Raw genomic sequence first — 18,538 nt, forward strand, 5'->3', positions numbered from 1 at the left:
AATGAGGATGGGCCCAAAGTAGGGTTGTTAATGAATAATCGAATATCGAATAATGTTTGTTAAGGATTTATTCGAATAAAATAAATGCCTAATGAATAATCGTTTTAGTCTCACGCAATATGAGAACAGCAACATTTTCCGGTATTTTGTGCGCATGACAAAAACAAGCAGAGATGAAGCGAGCGAGGAAAATGACCTCTTCTTTATTTAGGGGCTCATGGGAACGGGGTACCTAATAAAACGTAAGCAGGAAGTGTTGTGGTTAGAACAACGTGAAGTGCAAGAGTTAGAGAAGTGTGTGTTATGTTAATGAATGCGGGAGAACTGTTTTGTGAAGCATCTCCATGTTAAACGAAAAGAAGCCTATTAAACTGGTATTCCGAGACATAGTCAGGGGGCCAATTCTGAAAAGGGCTTCCGTTAAGACTTTTGCGGACATGTTTTGGTACAAGCGGTCACCCTATTTTTTTAGTTAGAAGACACCCATTGGTAAGATATTATGGTGGTTGTCAAGCTAAAAAAATTTTTTTTTGACTTGTGCAAGCAATTTCAGGCCAGTTTTTTGGTTTCCTGCTCAACATGACATGCCAACGATAAATGTTGAATATCTCCACAACCACAAGGACCATATAGATAAAAATGGTATCGAATGAAAGCTAACACTCGTGGGATGTCTGCTGAAGTGTCAGAATTAACATTTATTGTACAGTATAAGAGACAACAGACCTAGAACATGAAAAAAACAATCTCCGCCTAAAGAGAACCAGTTTTCAAAGTGAATATCAGATTGGAAACATAACATAGTATTCCAAAACCTCTATCAATCAGTACCCCTATCTATGGGAATGAGTCAAGCCAAGTTTAAGGCTTGTAGGGAGAGACAGTGCACTGCTGCACATGTTGTAATACTTTAATGTTATGGTGAAAATGTAGAACTGTAGATGGTGGTCTATGGTGCTATTTGACTTCATTAATGTACCAGGTTGTGACAAATTATGTTTAATGGACATATCACTATAGTTATCAATTCTACCCAAACATAACTGCTCTCTCAGTTCTTTAGGATTAGAGGTTAGTAACTAGTTAGCAGTAATAACTTTGTAATAGTCGTATGGCAAAAGTATTTTTCCCCATCCAAACAGTGGTGCTCGGGTATAGGCAGCCAACAGAAGAAGGCACATGAAGGATGGCATGCTTTCCCCCAGCTTTTAACCACAGAGGTCAGGTGCTTGGAGCTTGGTGAGTACAGGTCAGGTGCTTGGAGCTGACGATATGTGAATGTGAGGAAAGTGCAAGTCAGTGCAGTACCAGGCAGTGTCGATGTCCCTGACCAGGACTCAGACTGAGCACATGGACATGGTCCCTGGGTACCTTCTGTTGGCTGCCTACCTGAGCACCACTGCTTGGCTGCACTGTAAAACCCGGGAAGTTAACTTAAGTGTAAATAAGTCATTCAGCTTAGTTATTTCTATGTGTGTAGTTTGTGTTGGGATAACTTTAAGGAGTCAAGTAAACTATACTCATTTTATTCACCTAATTTCAACTTGAGTAAAATACAGTCATGGCTGAAAGTGTTGGCACCCATGTTAAAGTTGACTAATAAGAGGGATATAAAATCATCTTTTGGAAATTGATCTTAATGCCTTAAGTAATAAAATTAGGAAATATCCAACCTTTAAGGACACCAACTTTCTATGTGAATGAATAATGTATCATAAATAAATAAATGTATTGGCACCCCTATGTAACCCTATGGGAATTTAACACAAAGGGTTAACATAGGGGCAGGCAGATTTTTAAAGGCCACTTATTTATTCATGGATTCAGGATACTATGCATCCTGATAAAGTTCCCTTGACCTTTGGAACTAAAATAGCCCCACATCATCACACACCCTTCACCATAACTAGAGATTGGCATGGTGTTTTGTTCAGTTGGCCTATTAGCTGGTTTGATTTGCATTGAGCTCAATGAGCATCAAACAGGCTAATAGGCTAACTGAACAAAACACCATGCCAATCTCTAGGTATGGTGAAGGGTGTGTGATGATGTGGGGCAATTTTAGTTCTAAAGACCAATGGAACTTTATCAGGATGCATAGTATCCTGGATCCATGAAATAAGTGACCTTCAAAAATAAAAATCTGCCTGCCTCTATGGGAGTTGAGAACATAGGGTTAACATAGGGGTGCCAATACGTATGACCCCAGTCTTTTAAGGAAGAATATTTATTTATTCATGATACATTATTCATTGCATGGGGTGCCAACACTTTCAGCCATGACTGTATATGCCACTCATTTCAATTAAGTAATCATGGCAAGAAGTATATTCACAATAAGAAATGGCTGACCACACATTACATTTCCCAGGATGCCACTGTCCATAGTATTCTTAACACATTATCACATATTAATCTTGACTGAAATTGAATCTTAAATGCAAAAGTTAAACTATATTTACGGCTATACTATAGCTGTTATGTTATTGTGTTATTTACATTGACACCACACACCATCAAGCAGATGACTATCCACAACAGACTTGGCCTGTGGGCTGATGTTAAAATCTTAGATCATGTGTAATGCTTCTGACAGACGCAATGATAATCTGAAGATACAGTATATCATGATGGCCAGTACTGCCATGGTGATGAATATTATGTTTCACAATTACCATCATTCTGCAGTAATCCTATTCATTTAATAGAAATTTAAACCTATAAAAAAAATCCTGAAATCCTTACTCCTGAAGCTCATATCCTGTCCATAAGAGGGGTAATATAGTTACTCAATGTAAACATGCATAATGTGTCTGTATATATCTCCCCAAGAGACAATGCAGACAGACAACAGGAGTCTCAATCACACCATTGGGATACTCAACTTTGTGACACTTTCAAGTGACTATAGGTCAAAGTCAAATTGGGAAACGCAATCAACTTTGCATTAGGCCAAGAAAAAGTGAACTTCAAAATGTTCTTTATATTTTGAGAATGGGCTTCTCCTTAATGGTATATCTGATCATATTCTGAAAATCATCAACACAATATTTTTGCCCATCACCTGGTAAACAGTAAGAAGCCACAATTAACAGCTAAGAGAACAAATACTTATTAGAAAATCAAAGAAGCATTTACCCATAATCCATAGAAAATAGCTCACACATTGAGTACATTGCATTTTTTCGTGTGTAGGCCTACATAATTCTTACTTGTCATGATGACTTACTTGATATGAGTGGAAGAAAATAATTCACTCAAGTTGTTATAAGTTGAATAAAATTAGTGTAGTTTACTTGACTCCTTTAAGTTATCCCAACACAAAATGCAATACATACTGTACAGTATACTAATAACTGCAGTTGAATGACTTATTTACACTTAAATTGAGTTGCCAAACTCAAATGTCAAGGCATCCGGTTTACTCAAATAATTTCAGATAAGTTAGCTTCCCAGGCTTTACAGTACTCAAATAATTTGAGTTCAGTTAACTTCCCGGGTTTTACAGGGGAAAAACATACCTTTGCCATACAACTATAACAAAGTTGTTATTGCTAACTAGTTACTAACCCCTAACCCTAAAGAAGTGAGAGAGCAGTTATGTTTGGATTGAATGAATAACTATAGTAATATGTCCATTAAATATAATTTGTGTCACAACCTGGTATATTATAGAAGCTAAATAGCACTATACACCACCATTTTTTCACCGTAACATTTAAATATTATAACTTGTGCAGCATTGCATGTCTCTCCCTACAAGCTTTTAACTTCGTCTTGACAACCACCCTGATATCTTGACTATTTGTGTCTTCTAACAAAAAAATAAAAAAAAATAGGGTGACACTGACAGCTTGAACCAAAACATGTCTGCAAAAGTCTTAACGGAAGCCCTTTTCAGAATTGGCCCCCCTGACACAACAGTGGCCCTTGTGTTGTGATACTCTTGTGGTATTTATTGATCATTATTTGTTAATGATCATGCTTGTACACAAGTTGGATTATATTGCACATTTGCCCAAAATTACAGTAGGTAACATGGAAGAAAAAGGAAGCACTTTGGGGGGAAAATCCGCTTTTTCCATTTTTAAGAATATAGTGTTAAAATGGACAAAATAACATTTTCTAAGCTGACAACCTGTCTAGAACTCATGTTGAGGGGTTAAATATCAATACTGGATAGGTTGTATGCTTGTACCAAAAAGTGTCCGACAAAGTTTTAATATCAGTTTTGGCCCCCTGACTATAGCAAGCATAGACAGTAAAAGATAGCAAACTAGTGGGAGGCGAGGCCATGAATACTAATTCTCGGTGTGACATCACACCGTTGGGGTTTTCTCATTCGCTCATTTTTCTCTGTGATTTCTTTCATTGCCTGATACAGGTAATAGGGAGGGAAAGTAATCTCATCGCCATCTAGCGGTTGCGTTCCTAGAGGCTAGCGGGAGGGGATGGGATTTTCTTTTAGAAAAAATACATCTCGGCGCATGATGGGAACTTAGTTAAATGTCCTCAATATGCTATGCATTTAGGTCAGCTCTATTGCTTCTAGTGGTCATACTTTATTTTTTAGGATCAGTTTAATTGTTTTGAGTTTGTTTGTAACATGGTGATAACGAACTACAGTACTAGCTACAGTAGCATTTGACGTCACCAGTTTGGGCGCTTCATCTCCAACTGATCAAAACGGCAATTTGCTGAACTGGCTTTACATATTTTTGTAATAACAGAGAGCGATGTAAACCGCGTGGTAATTACCTTTATGTTGGGACAACTTGTGTTGTGCTCCTACTCACACAAGAGTTGGCAGTAAGTCTGATTGTCTACTAACTAACCAACTAGCTAACAGGCTAATAAACAAACGATGCTAGGCGAGTAACGTCGTGGAAGGGTGTCACGTCATTTGAAGTTGTAGTCCATTTATGAAATGAAACGAGCAATTACGTTTTTTTTTATTAAGGCGAAATAGGGTCTGATATTTTCACAGTTAGTAGATTATTACAGTATGAAGACTGAAAAATATTTTTGGTGGATAAGATCGCTGGAATAGCTGCGTAGTATTTTTTTGAAAAGTCGGTCTATGGGACTTAACATTGGAGCTGCTCTTCGATAGGAACGCAACCACTTGGGGCGCTGGTTTTCACTTTCCCTCCCTATGGGGGTAGAGGAAAATGTTCACGTGCAGCATGCAAATACAACTCGTAGAGACCTATAGTATTTCAACAAAAACAAGTATTAAACAGTTTCTCGCGGAATGAGACCTTTAAATACCTTCGTCTTCTACCTTAATAGCGTCACACCCATGGTATCTGACCTTACCCACATTACACAAAGATATTGCAGAGTGCCATTCTTTATAATTGTTTCTACTGCTGTTGTGTACTGTTACAGGTGGAACATGGAACAAACCGCGCCGTCATCATAGATCTAGGACTGGCTAAATTCTTCAAGGGTGGAATAACGTCGGCCCAGAACTTAGGCAATTTTGCTTACTCCGCTCCTGAAATCCTGCTGCAGAACGGTGTGCGGGACAAGCGCTCAGACGTCTGGGCAATGGGCAAGGTCATCGCTGAGCTGCTCATCAGGCCCAGGGACAGGCTACCTACTCTCAACGTCACATTCAGGAAAATCTGGCCAATCCTACCTGAGCCTTACAGGGGAACAGTGTCCAAAATGGTGTACAGCAATCCTGCTGCTAGAACCCGCATGCCGATAGTGGAGGCTGAGATTATACAGGCTTTAGCTGGTGTCATGAAGCTACCTATGAAGCTGCCTAGACGGGAAGTGAAAGCAGAAAGGCCACAACAGGTTCAACGAATGCCACTGGCGGCAGAATATCCACAACGGGGTCTGGGACAGTCACAACGGGTTCTGGGACAGTCACTATGGGGTCTGGGACAGTCACGATTGGATCTTGGACAGTCACTATGGGGTCTGGGACAGTCACGATTGGATCTTGGACAGTCAATATGGGGTCTGGGACAGTCACGATTGGATCTTGGACATCAGCCACTATGGAGTCTGGAACATTTGCTTCTGACACAGTCACAAATGGATCTTGGAGACCCAAAACTTGCTCTGGAACAGTTCCTATGGGGTCAAAGACAGCCACAACAGGTTCGGGGACAGTCACTATGGGATCTGAGACAGCCACAATGGTTCTAGGACAACGCCACCATCTGGCCAAGCAGTATATCCCTTTGCAGACTGCACCGAACATTCCATTGTTTCATACTCAATGGCCTCATGGCACAAAAAGGTGTATTGTGTGATTATGCTACATGGCAGAGATATAATATACCCACCACTGTAATCAGGAGAAACAGGGCTTTCAAATGGTATAAAATATAGCTAATAACTTTTAAGAGAACATACATGTTTTTTAAATATATCTTTAAAATTCAACCCCAAAAAACACGAAAATAGCAATTAGTCAAGATTAATCTCATTTTCCCCAATTTGTGTTGTAGGTAGAGAGAGAAAAACCTAGAGTATATTAGAGATTCACAATTTTGTCCTCTATTCACTGAAAAAAACAGAACCAATCTGTCACCTTTTGTTCAAATGTTATGATACATTTATTGGACCTTTGCAGATGGCACAACACATTCCGTTTTTTTCATACTGATGCCCCCGTGACACAAAAAGGCTTGTTGTGTGGATATGCTAGATGCTAGAGATATAATATACCCATCATTGTGATCAGAAGAACTAGCCCTTTAAAATGGTATACATCATGGTTAATAAGTTTAAGTGTAACATACATTGTTTTTAAACAAGACCTTCAAAATTCAACCTTAAAAAACACAAAAACATATATTTGTCAAGATAAATCTTATGTTTTACCTAATAGCTATCGCAGATATAGTGTGTGAGATATAGACAATGGTGTGCTCTCTTCAGTGAAAGAAACAGAATCAATTAATTACCTTTGGTTCAAAAGTTATGATCAATTTACTCATAACTGCAAGTTGAAGTGACGAGTAGAATTTTTAAAAAGTAGAATGCTTTCATTCCCTGATTTCAACTCCAAAATACACAGATATATTGGTAATGTAGTAAAATAAGTGTATTTAACCATCTCAGTTGTATAGCTAAATGTGGCATGTTTTACCTTGCCTTAAGAGCCAATAACCTTTGTGAGTGAGGAAAGACTAAAGGTGAAGTAAAGACTAGCTGATGGAGAATGCCTCTCTCTGTGTATCATTCTGTTACGAAAACAAGAATAGAGAAAAGACACTGACACAAGTTTTCTAATGGAAAAAATGTTTTTCATTTTATTTTAAAATTGATCAATTATATGAAATCTTTAGGAACCCAGGTATAACACTAAAACAAACAAGCAGTAACTACTAGAACTAGAGTAAGAAGACAACACTGTAACAAGCGTCTGCGCTTTCTACTTGACATGGGCCTGTCAGGGAATGGCTAACCAAACCCAAAATAGATTGTCATAAGAATGCTAATTAGTAGAAATGTAAATGTAAATGTAATGAAACTGTTACCACTATTCCTGACATTATTATAACAAGTAATGCCCTTGTAACGATAAAAAATGTGCACATGCGCAGTTGCGCACGCACGTGTGCACACTCAAACACAAACATTGTTACTCAGCTGAGGATGATGGGAGATCACTCCCCTCCAACTCCTCTTCTTCCACATCCTCTTCACCCAGTAGCTGGCTATCCAGGTACTCCTCCCATGTCCATCCCTGCATGATCCTGTAGTTTATGCTCACCGATGACCTGGAGCTCCTCAACGGTCAGTTGTCTCCTTTCCCTGAGAGACTCCATCAACCGTGCATACTGGCTCTTCTCCCCCTCCATCTAAAATAATGAGGAGAAAAAAAGATAAGCCTGTAAATAACTTACTTGGTTGTTACAATACAATCTGAGTCACCTCTAACTATGTCCTTTTTCACTAAAGACACGGTCACTGGAAGGCTGACTGATGATTTGGAGAAATAACACACACACAAACATAGTTACCCAGCTGAGGATGATGGGAGATCACTCTCCTCCTCTTCCACATCCTCTTCACTCAGTAGCTGGCTATCTAGGTACTCCTCCTCTGCAGTGTCCATCCCTTCATGATCCTGTAGTTGATGCTCACCGATGACCTGGAGCTCCTCAGCAGTCAGTAGTCTCCTTTCCTTGAGAGACTCCATCAACCGTGCATACTGGCTCTTCTCCCCCTCCATCTAAAATAATGAGGAGAGAAAAAAAGATAAGCCTATAAATAACTTACTTGGTTGTTACAATACAATCTGAGTCACCTCTAACTATGTCCTTTTTCACTAAAGACACGGTCACTGGAAGGCTGACTGATGATTTGGAGAAATAACATTAGCCTGTGAACTCACTTGAAGCAAGTTAGTATTAAATCCTTGACTAAACATTATAGACCAGCTTGCAAACCAATATTGATATAAGACAACTTGAGCAAGAAAATAAGACAGAAACTATCTAGAGAGCGCATGTACAGTATATATGCACACACACACGTGCTATTTCCTGGCAGCGTAAAGACGAAATATTGCGTCTCGACGTGGAGTAGAGAAAATACCCACTTGAGTTCACAACATGTTAACGTTAGTTGGCGAGTATCGCCATAACCTTGATCAAGAAAATTATAGTCTACGACCTAAGCAATAGTTATGACACTATACTACACGTCTTCAGTTATGCACTCATACAAAAGTAGCCGACGATAAACGAAAACCTTGCGTTAGACCAGAGAATGGGTATTTCTCAAAGTCAAGAGCTCGTCCTTGATAGAATGCTTTCTTTCAAGTCGAGTGCTAGAGAGACAAGGCTACACACCTTCCCAGTACCCCCTCCAGCCGTCAAGATCACATGCAATGGAACAGCCTAGCGAGTGTGGAAGTGCACGTCAATTGTGCACGGTTCCGGCTGCGCGCTTAATTAGAACCGTGGAAATTGTGCTGCTTTTACAGGAGTTCCGACAACTGCAGCTGCACTTTTCTCTAAATAAACTTTTTGGTGTAGCCTACAGTATTTCCACTTTCGACTTGGTCTTCACATAATCACAATCCGTAGTTCATAATTATGTTAGTGGCAATGGAAAGTTATACCGGTAATTGGCAACAGCAACGGTAATGTTAAACTTCTACAAAGTTCGTATTGGGCGAAATTCTGAGATAAATTAATAACAAGTCTATCACAACTTGTTCATGCACATTGACATATGCATTTATGATGAATATGCACAATAACTTGATAAATGCCTGAGCAAATATACAATGGCATTAACAAAACACTTGATAAATCATATTTAGCCTACATTAACACGCACTGCTTCTTTGCATCTACTTTCCATCTCCCTCTCTCTCTTTTTTTTTAAACCGCACCGTCAGAAAATTTCTAATTGTTCATACGCAAAGGATTGTGGGTTATTTCTTCACTCCGAGGATCCATCGATGCATCCTCCAAAATTCTCCGAAATTCTCAGAACGAAGGACTCAGTACTCGCTAGAATTTGAAAGCATCCTTGACTTTGGAACAGTGCTTGACGAGATTTGATGACGTAACGTCCTTGAAAAAGTGGCTTGGAAGGAGCAATCCTTGACTTTGAGAAGCACCCCACGTCTAATAAGGGGAGAACTGCCACTGGCCGGGTTTCCCAAAATTGTTAAGAAGCTCTTAAGTGCTAAGAACTTCTTAGGAGCGTTGTAAGAATGTTCTAAGAACGCTCCTAAGAAGTTCTTAGGACTTAAGAGCTTCTTAACGATTTTGGGAAACCCGGCCCTTGTCGTTATACTTCCGGTTTTAAAATGGTTGCAGTTCCACGCTGGTTCCATTAGAGGCGCTCACATTTGGAGTGCAGAATGCATGGAGGTCTATGAAGCAATACCCCTCAAAATCCACTTTTCTCAAAATATAATTTTTTGTCAATTAATTTGAATGTTGTTTTCGAAAGGGGATGCAAAGAAATGACATATTGCGAGGTGTTTGAATTTTTAGAGTCACTTATTTGCTTTAAAACGTCTTTTAAAATGTAAATGACGTCATACACTCAAGCTTCATTAGCAGAATGCTAGCGTGGTATGGGCAACAACAACTCAACCTGTAAGAAATCGGAAGGACATAAGTACTCGTTCATTCAACTTTTGACCTGAAACCCATGTTGAACTTGCAAAAACTACATTCAAATCTGAGATTTCTCAACGACAATTGGGTGAAAGAGACAAATTTAGCCATCTAGCTCCATAGGCTCCCATTCATTCTGCACTCAGGCGATCGCCCCCAGTGGAATTCTGGTGGAACTGCAACCAAAAGTCGTTACAATAGGACTTAATAGCGAGTGGCAAGGCTCTCCGTAGACGGGCTCTGGTTAGACCCTTGGCACAACCACAACGTTTGGATACGTTAGCACCTTTCATGTTTGACAGATCATATCTAGCAAGCTAGCCAACTTGGCTGCATATAACTGTAAAATGTGGTACATATTTCTACGAAATAGCTGGTTTATTTAAGAATAAAATAGCCTACCAATAGATGTCCTTCACATGAGGTGATATAGATAGATAGATTTGAGCGAAACGAGAGGGCGCGTCGCGGGTAGAGATGCGCGGATGGCGGTTACAGCCGCGGACTCCGCGGTTAAACCGCCGATCGGGCGGATGACCTTACAAAAAATAATATTTTAATTAGATTCGGGCGGGTGGCGGTTGAACCGATCAAATGAAAAAAATATATATAAGCTACATTGTTAAATACTGTTACTTACATCCAATAAAAAACATGCACACTTTTCTCATCAGGCAGTAATTTGGTCTAGTTGTGTCTATGCAGTGCATGCTGCTTTGTTTACTATCAGAGATGGCAACGCCGCCAGTGAATGTGCGTGACAAACTCAAAGGTAACAACAAGTTTAAATTAAGTTGCCTATGTAGCCTATGTTTTCGTCTGCCGTGTGCAATAAGAAAGTAGAAGTTTATAACTTGTATGTAAGGCCTGCTGATATGGATTGCACTGTCTGCCTGGAAAAGACGTGCACTCGTGCAATCAAAATTAACGGGAGTCTTCAGAACAGGCTCGTCCTAGTCGTCACCCTGACAAGCTGCATAGAGTTAAAGGTATACTATGCAGGATTGGCGATTTCATCGCCGGTTTCGCTTTCATTTTCGTTTCGCTTTTCATTTTCGCTCGTTTTATGCTTGCATATTTCTCTGCAGAGCTTCCCCTACAGCTTTAGCGTGTATATTTGACAAAACTCCTCAATCGGTCAGTCTGCCGTGCCTTTTCATGAGACTTTACATGACACTTCCTGGAGTAGAGCATGGGTGCGTGCCCAGTGTCTCCTGAAGTTCAAGTGCAAGTGTGATTTTACCGCTACAGACCACTAGAGCGGCCAAAAAAACCACTGTTCGAACGGTAATGACTCATTTAATCATATATAACAGTATGGAAGGAATTGATTAACTGAAAAACGTTGCATAGTATACCTTTAATTGGCCTGTAATGCGAATGGCTTGTTGTTATTCTATTCGGACTTTCTTTCTTTTTTGTATAAAGAATAAAGTGTAATTGCCATTAATTAGACTAAATAGCTGCATCTTTCTAGAACAAGAGCTTTCTCGCGTCGCATCAGCGTCTTGGATCACCCATAGACCTTTAAACAGAGATCTTTGCTTTAAACAAATAGCGGATGGCGGGCGGGTGCGGTTCTGAAAAAAACATAAAAAACGTAGGTGCGGACGGATGATGAGTTGTATGATGCGGTTGCGGATAGAGTAATAGTCCATCCGCGCATCTCTAGTCGCGGGCATGTCGAACCAAAAATATTTCTGGAGCTGGAAATGTACAGCTACTGTAGCGTGCTAACGGTAATGATTGCTGTTGTATTACTGACAGGCTATTTCGTTCAAACTTGAATACATCTCTAAAGTAACAGTCTTAGTTGTTAGCTTTCCATGTTACCCCCCAAGAAATCATTGAAAATAGTAACAGTTTACTAAAGACAACAGTTTGCTAAAACACCAGCAACCAGCTGATGTGAACACAGACGCAAATGGTCATATACACACGGTGCAATTGCTAGTAAAATGGCTAAATAAAAACAACGAAATAACTGGTTTATTTGGGAATAAAACAGCCTACCAATCAGGTGTCCTTCACATTAGATGATATAGATAGAGAATTCTTGCTTTCTCTTCAAGCAGTGAAACAGTTTCGCGCCACAAATCCCTTAACCAATCATATCACTGTAAAGCCTATTGGTGCATTCCAGACAGCATTTAAACTAGTGGGATGTGGGATTTATCCTACCTCCAACTACGAAAGATGCACTGGAACGCCTGTCGAAGTGGGAGCTCCTACTCGCGAACTCGTAGGAGCTCAACCTGTCCCGACCTCAACAAAATGAAGTGGGAGGATTATACGTTAGACCGGCACATCCGGGAAACTTGACTCGCGAGAAACGTTCCAGCCCCTTCCGGGGGGAAAACAAACAACGTCTCTCATTGACTCCAATGCAAATTAGGGTCAATAAACGTAATTCGTACCGAAATCGTAGGGGTTAACAATAACAGAAAACACGACGAATCAATAGGACCACTCAATATATTACCACTTTGCCGGTCGTTGACCGTGAAAGATACGTCAAAAGCTTAATTCAATCAAAGTAAAAAACTTTCCCCTCTGCCTCCCGAGTAGCCTAGGCTACTAGCAGTAGCAACAACCCCACTCAGTGGCCAGTGTCATACCCGGACATACTCGTATCTCATTTAGTCTCCAGTTAAATAACTAAATTGTTTTCCTGTATTTTTGGCCTCTTATTTTAATTTTAATGTAGTGTAGGCTAGTTGACTCACAGGCTCGGATGTAAAGTATGTTCGTTAGATAATTCCAAGATATGATCATTTCTGTCATAGCCGATAGCCTAGTGTTAGCCTAGATTTCCGTTTTCGTTGGTCTGATTAATTTTTGGTGTAGCCTAATGTTAGGGGTTCTTAGCTTTGTGGTTGGTACCGCCCAAATTAATCGGCAGAGGGGGCCTACCTTTATTTTGTTTTTTCTCTTTTCTTTTTCTTTTTATGTGATGATTTTGTGACCTTGGGTGTCATGAAAGGCACTTTAAATAAAATGTATTATTATTGTTATTATTATTACCTCTTTCTCTCTTCTACCCCCTCTCTCCCTCTCTGGTTCATGTGATTTTCTTCATACTTTGTTTTATCTGGTGTATTTGATTTTCTAACTTGTTTAACTTGTTACGTTTAAGTTCAAGTTTGTTGTTTGTTTGAGATTAAGTTGACTTTGTTCATTTGATCCTTTGCTATGTTATATTTACCTATCTGGACTTTATTTTAAATTCAATTGAAGTGGTATTACCTTACACTTACCGTCAAGGCTTAATGCCTAATAAATTCATTTACCCACCAGTTGCATATCTCTAAGTCTTGTGTATCATGCCATGCATAGTCATAGCTGACAAACTAGTTATTTGGTCATTTATTAGAGATACAAGTTATTAATCTTATGGAGTCAGATAATCATGTTTTTTCTCATAACATTACCATAGATATGTAATGGGTAGGACGGAGACGATTAGAATTGCACCTTGATTGGATCAGGTGGGTGCCACTTGGCGCTGCCCAGTTAAATATAGCCGTGTCTTCCGGTGTCTTGATTAGTGCCTTTCGTTACTTGGCTGTAGCCTACACAGGAGCTCTTTTGTTGTGCGAGTGAACCCTGGCTTGGTGCCTGTGATCCTTCACTGGAGTGTGTGTTTGTGTCCAAACTTCGCCTGACAAACTTTTTGGCTGTGGGCCCGTGTGTTTCAACAAAAACGTAAGTTCCCTGCTTTTACGTATGTGCAACCTGTCCGCACTTTAGCCATAGGCAGTTGCCCTTATGAGTCACGTTTATTTGCATTTTGTTCACAGTGGCCACCTATATAGAGTGAGAGGTCGTTACGAGTCAAGAGGTCGTTACGAGTCAATTGCGTGTTTGTTGTGCAGTGGATGTAAGTTCATGGATTCCTTTCTCCCTCACGTTTGGTTGTTTGTTTATTGCGGAGTGCTTACGATTGGATACTGTTTTGTATTGTAGTTTTGCCTGTGAACGTATTGTAAAAGCGGGTCCACGACGTGACCGAAAACCACAATAGTTTTCCGGCTCAGCACGGCGGCCTGCGTTTCTCCAGGTTGGTAACGTATGCTACTTTAGCTTCTCGCCCTGTTCATTGATCATAGCCAATAGTAGACCATTGCAGCTGGGAGTAATTTAATCAGTTCGCTGGCAAACAGCTTTAGTCTGCTATGTCTGTATTTTTATGACATTATGGCCATGTTTTTCTTGCAGGAGAACCATCATCCGCTGCCTTAGCCACTGTTTTTCCTGTGCTTTGATTTTAGTAGCTTTCGTGTGAGCGTGTGGCTTAGCCACCTTGTTGCCTAGAGGGGCTGTCCTTACTGTTCAATGTTTGTATGTCTATTGTATGTGCTATTTATTTAGGCCATTGGGTCAGTGCAATATTCTGGGAAGGGGGGACAATAATCTTGTGTGGCCATTGGCTTGCTGAGAGTGATTTCCACCGATTTGTGTGTGGCTGATGTGCTGTTTATCGAGTGTTTGCTTACTGAGTCATTTCTGAAGTTTACCGTGTGCTATTCATCCAAACACCTTTTGCTGTGATCTTTATTGCCCTCCACCGTGAATTTGTTGCCCTGAAGGCCTACTGTCTGTCGTATTGTGTATGTTGTTTAAAATACAATAAACATTGTCTTTATTTTTGATAATACTCCAGTCCCTCTCTCTCTCCATTTTTATTTCTCTTTATTGGGAAAGCCTGCTGGTCATCTTGGGGGTTAACATCCAAATTCAGGTTTAAACCCGTAATCTCAACACTCCCCCCTAGGGGTTACATTTGGCGTAGTCGGGGCAGGATTGATTGGGACTGGTGTAAGAATCATTTGTGTGTATGTCGTGTATGCGTGTTTGCTTGTTTTTGTTTTGAGTGTGAAGGTGGTACAGGAAAAACAGTGGTTGAGGATTGTGCATGGACAGTAACACTGCTGCAAGTGAAGTAATTTGTATCTAAAAACAAACAAATTAATAATACTAATAATCACAACCTTTTTTTTTTTCTTCCCTCTCTGGTCTTGCCCTGTTTACAATGTCTCAGGAATTGGAGGAACAGGTCGGGCAGCTAACGGAGCAGCTTAGGCAGTTGCAAGCTGACAATGAAAGGCTACGACAGGGAAATTTAGCACCTACTCGGGAGGTAGAACAGGGATTAAGGTATGTTTATGTCCCTCGAGAACGTAAATACCCTAGGTTTGCTGGTAGTTCGGAGGCCCCTCCAGTAGAAGAATGGATTGAGGAGGTCCGTCGATGTTTACAGGTTAGGCACATGTCCACTAGCGAGCAAGCACATTTTGTATATGATCTCTTGGACGGGGAAGCAAAGTTAGAAATTAAACTTCGCCCAAATGCAGAACGAGCTGAGCCGGAACAGATTTTCTCCATTTTGACCGAGACTTTTGGTTGTAGCCATTCCTATATTGACGCTCAACAGAAATTTTTCCAATGCCGCCAACGGGAGGGAGAAACGTTGCGTGAATTTTCACACTCACTAATGTCGTTGATGGAGGTTGTTAAACGTAAACATAAAAATGCCATTGCTAAACCTGACTCTGTCCTCCGTGACCAGTTCGTGGAAAATGTTAGGGATAAAATGCTGCGCAGAGAGTTAAGACAATATATCCGCCTTAATCCTGAGTCCTCGTTTTTGGATTTGCGTCGTGAGGCATTTCGATGGGCTGAGGATGGAGAGGGGGCCCGTCCTGTTCGTGCAAGGGCTTTTTCGTGTGATGCTAGTCCAGGGTTAGCGGGAGAATGGCAGGCAGAAGCCCAGGCCGTGGTAGCAACACCAAAAGATGATCTGACTGAGCTTAAAGACTGCCTACGCAGGCAACAGGCCCAATTGGATACCATCCTCCAACATTTGTCCTCTGGCCCTGGGCCATCTAATTTATCGAATAGGCCAGCTAATTCTCAGAGGCGATTCCGTTTTGACGCAGATGGCCGACCTATTTGTTTACGGTGTGAACAGGTAGGCCACATGGCGAGAGACTGCCAGGTTGGTTCACGACAGGCGTCACGCAGTGGGTTTATGTCCAGGCCGGCGGTAGGGAATGGGCGGGGTGGCTCCGCTAGTGGGCAGCAGGGAAACTAGCACCCTCTAGTGCATGGAGTCAAGCACTAGAAGGGGGTTTGATCGGCTCAAATTCATTTAGATCTACTTTGCCATGCCCTTCTACATTGATAGGCGAGTGTCCTGTGGCAGATGTTCGAATGGGAGGTGTCACTGTTACCTGCCTTATAGATACTGGTTCTATGGTATCCACCATCACAGAGTCGTTTTTTAATAAGCACTTCCGCGTCCTGGGGCATGACCGGTTACGTTCCTGTGGTTGGCTACAGTTAAAAGCGGCCAACGGGTTAGACATTCCATACCGAGGGTACTTTGAGTTGGATGTAGAAGTCTTGGGAAGAGTGCTTCCTTCTGTAGGTGTCTTGGTGGTTCAAGACCCACTGGGCTCTGCACCCAAAGCGAAGAAGGAGTCTGTCCCAGGGTTGATTGGGATGAATGTCCTCCGTTGTTGCCTGCGGGAATTCTTCTGCCAAGACGGTACCCGTCTATTTACTTCTACCACACAGACAGTCCCAACTGTTTGGGAACATGCTTTATTAGCGTGCCAACGCCTCGAGGACCTCTCCACTTCCGGTGTTCTGGGCAGGGTTTTGACTGCTCCTGGGTCTTCCACCTGTGTCCCAGCTGGCTCTTTAAAGCTTGTGCCCGCTACCTGTAGACAGGGACTCGGCCCATTGATTTCTTCTGTGCTTTTGGAACCAGTAGGGACAGGGTGGCAGTTGCCACCAGACTTACTTATTCCAACCTCGCTGCTTCCTGTCAGAGATGGCACCGTGGACGTGCCGGTGGTGAACGTGGGTACTGAAGATCGGTGGGTAAAACCTCGCACCCTGTTGGGGGAAATACACCTGATTGCAGCATGTTCTGCTAGTAAGTCCTTCTGCTTTCAGGAAGAAAATGACGTTCAAGGCCCCATCGCACTTATCCGATCAGTGGAGGTTACTACAGCACCCTTAGTTGAGTTTGCAGACCTTTCTTGGCCTAATCTGACTGAACCTGAGCAAGGCGAAGCCAAGTCTCTACTTCAAAAGTATAGTGACACGTTTAGCTGCAGTGAAGGGCCTTTGGGTTGTACCGATTTACTGGAGCATGAGATTCCGTTGATTGATGATACACCAGTGCGGCAACGCTATAGGCGACTTCCACCATCCCAGTACGATGTAGTGAAGACGCACATCCAAGAATTGCTAGAGCAGGGAGTTGTGAAACAGAGTTGTAGTCCTTACTCCTCGCCCATCGTAGTTGTGGAAAAGAAAGATGGATCCATTCGCCTTTGTGTCGATTACCGACAATTAAACGCAAAGACTAGGAAAGATGCTTTTCCTCTGCCGAGGATTGAGGAGTCTTTGGATGCCCTCACAGGCGCATCTCTCTTTTCCACGCTTGATCTAGCGAGCGGTTATAATCAGGTGTCAGTTGCTGAGAAGGACCGCGCTAAGACCGCCTTTTGCACGCCGTTTGGTCTATTTGAGTTCCAAAGAATGCCTTTCGGATTATGTAATGCGCCTGGGACTTTTCAGCGATTAATGGAAAGAATATTCGGTGATCAGCGTTTTCACTCCCTCCTCCTGTACTTGGATGATGTGGTGGTCTTCTCATCCACGTTCAAACAACACCTAGAACGCCTGGAGTTGGTGTTTAGTCGTCTGCGCGATCACGGACTCAAGCTCAAATTAAAAAAATGCCACTTTTTTCAGCCTGAAGTAAAGTTCCTGGGTCATGTTGTCTCAGCTTCTGGGGTCTCTACAGACCCTGATAAGGTCAAGGCAGTCAGAGAGTGGGACACTCCATCTACAGTGACAGAGTTAAGATCATTTTTGGGCTTTGCATCATACTATCGGCGTTTTGTGGAGGGGTTTGCGAGGTATGCAGCCCCTCTTCATAAATTGGTCGCCAAACTGCAGCCAAACCCTAAGAGGAGTAGGACAGGCAGTAACACCAACCTGCGGGACCACTGGGATTGGGGCTGCGATCAAGCTTTTAAAACTCTAAAACAGAAACTGATAAGCGCGCCCGTATTGAGCTATGCTGACTTCAGCAAACCGTTTGTGCTTGAAGTAGATGCGAGTGGGCTTGGGCTTGGCGCAGTTCTATCCCAGGGACTGGATGGGGGGCAGCGTCGTCCAGTCGCTTATGCAAGTAGAGGCTTGCGCCCGACTGAGCGAAATATGAATAATTATTCAGCCATGAAACTTGAACTGTTAGCGCTCAAGTGGGCAGTAACAGACAAGTTTCGAGATTATCTGCTTGGCACCAAATTTACTGTCCTGACTGATAACAACCCACTTTGCTACTTACGAACAGCTAAATTAGGTGCTGTCGAACAACGCTGGGCTGCGCAACTAGCTCTCTT

At 41.7% G+C, this 18,538-nt stretch overlaps 1 protein-coding gene across 12 annotated transcripts in view; it reads left to right on the plus strand.

The window, feature by feature from the left end:
• LOC134092998 (serine/threonine-protein kinase Nek6-like) overlaps positions 1 to 18,538 on the plus strand; it is a 54,124-nt gene that overhangs the window by 19,028 nt on the left and 16,558 nt on the right. For 6 of the 12 annotated variants that reach the window (XR_009940270.1, XR_009940269.1, XR_009940271.1 and 3 more), the window contains exons 6-7: positions 5,392 to 14,172; positions 15,154 to 15,269. Coding sequence is in view for 2 of the 12 variants with exons in the window: in XM_062546228.1 (XP_062402212.1) it covers positions 5,392 to 6,165 (774 nt within the window). In the remaining 10 variants the exon portion in view is untranslated. Of the gene's footprint in view, positions 1 to 5,391; positions 14,770 to 15,153; positions 15,270 to 18,538 lie in introns of those variants that run through there. The other 6 variants (XM_062546228.1, XM_062546237.1, XR_009940275.1 and 3 more) reach the window with 5 other exon arrangements.

The sequence above is a fragment of the Sardina pilchardus genome, chromosome 1 (genome assembly GCF_963854185.1).
Source record: "Sardina pilchardus chromosome 1, fSarPil1.1, whole genome shotgun sequence".
NCBI classification, from domain to species: Eukaryota; Metazoa; Chordata; class Actinopteri; order Clupeiformes; family Clupeidae; genus Sardina; species Sardina pilchardus.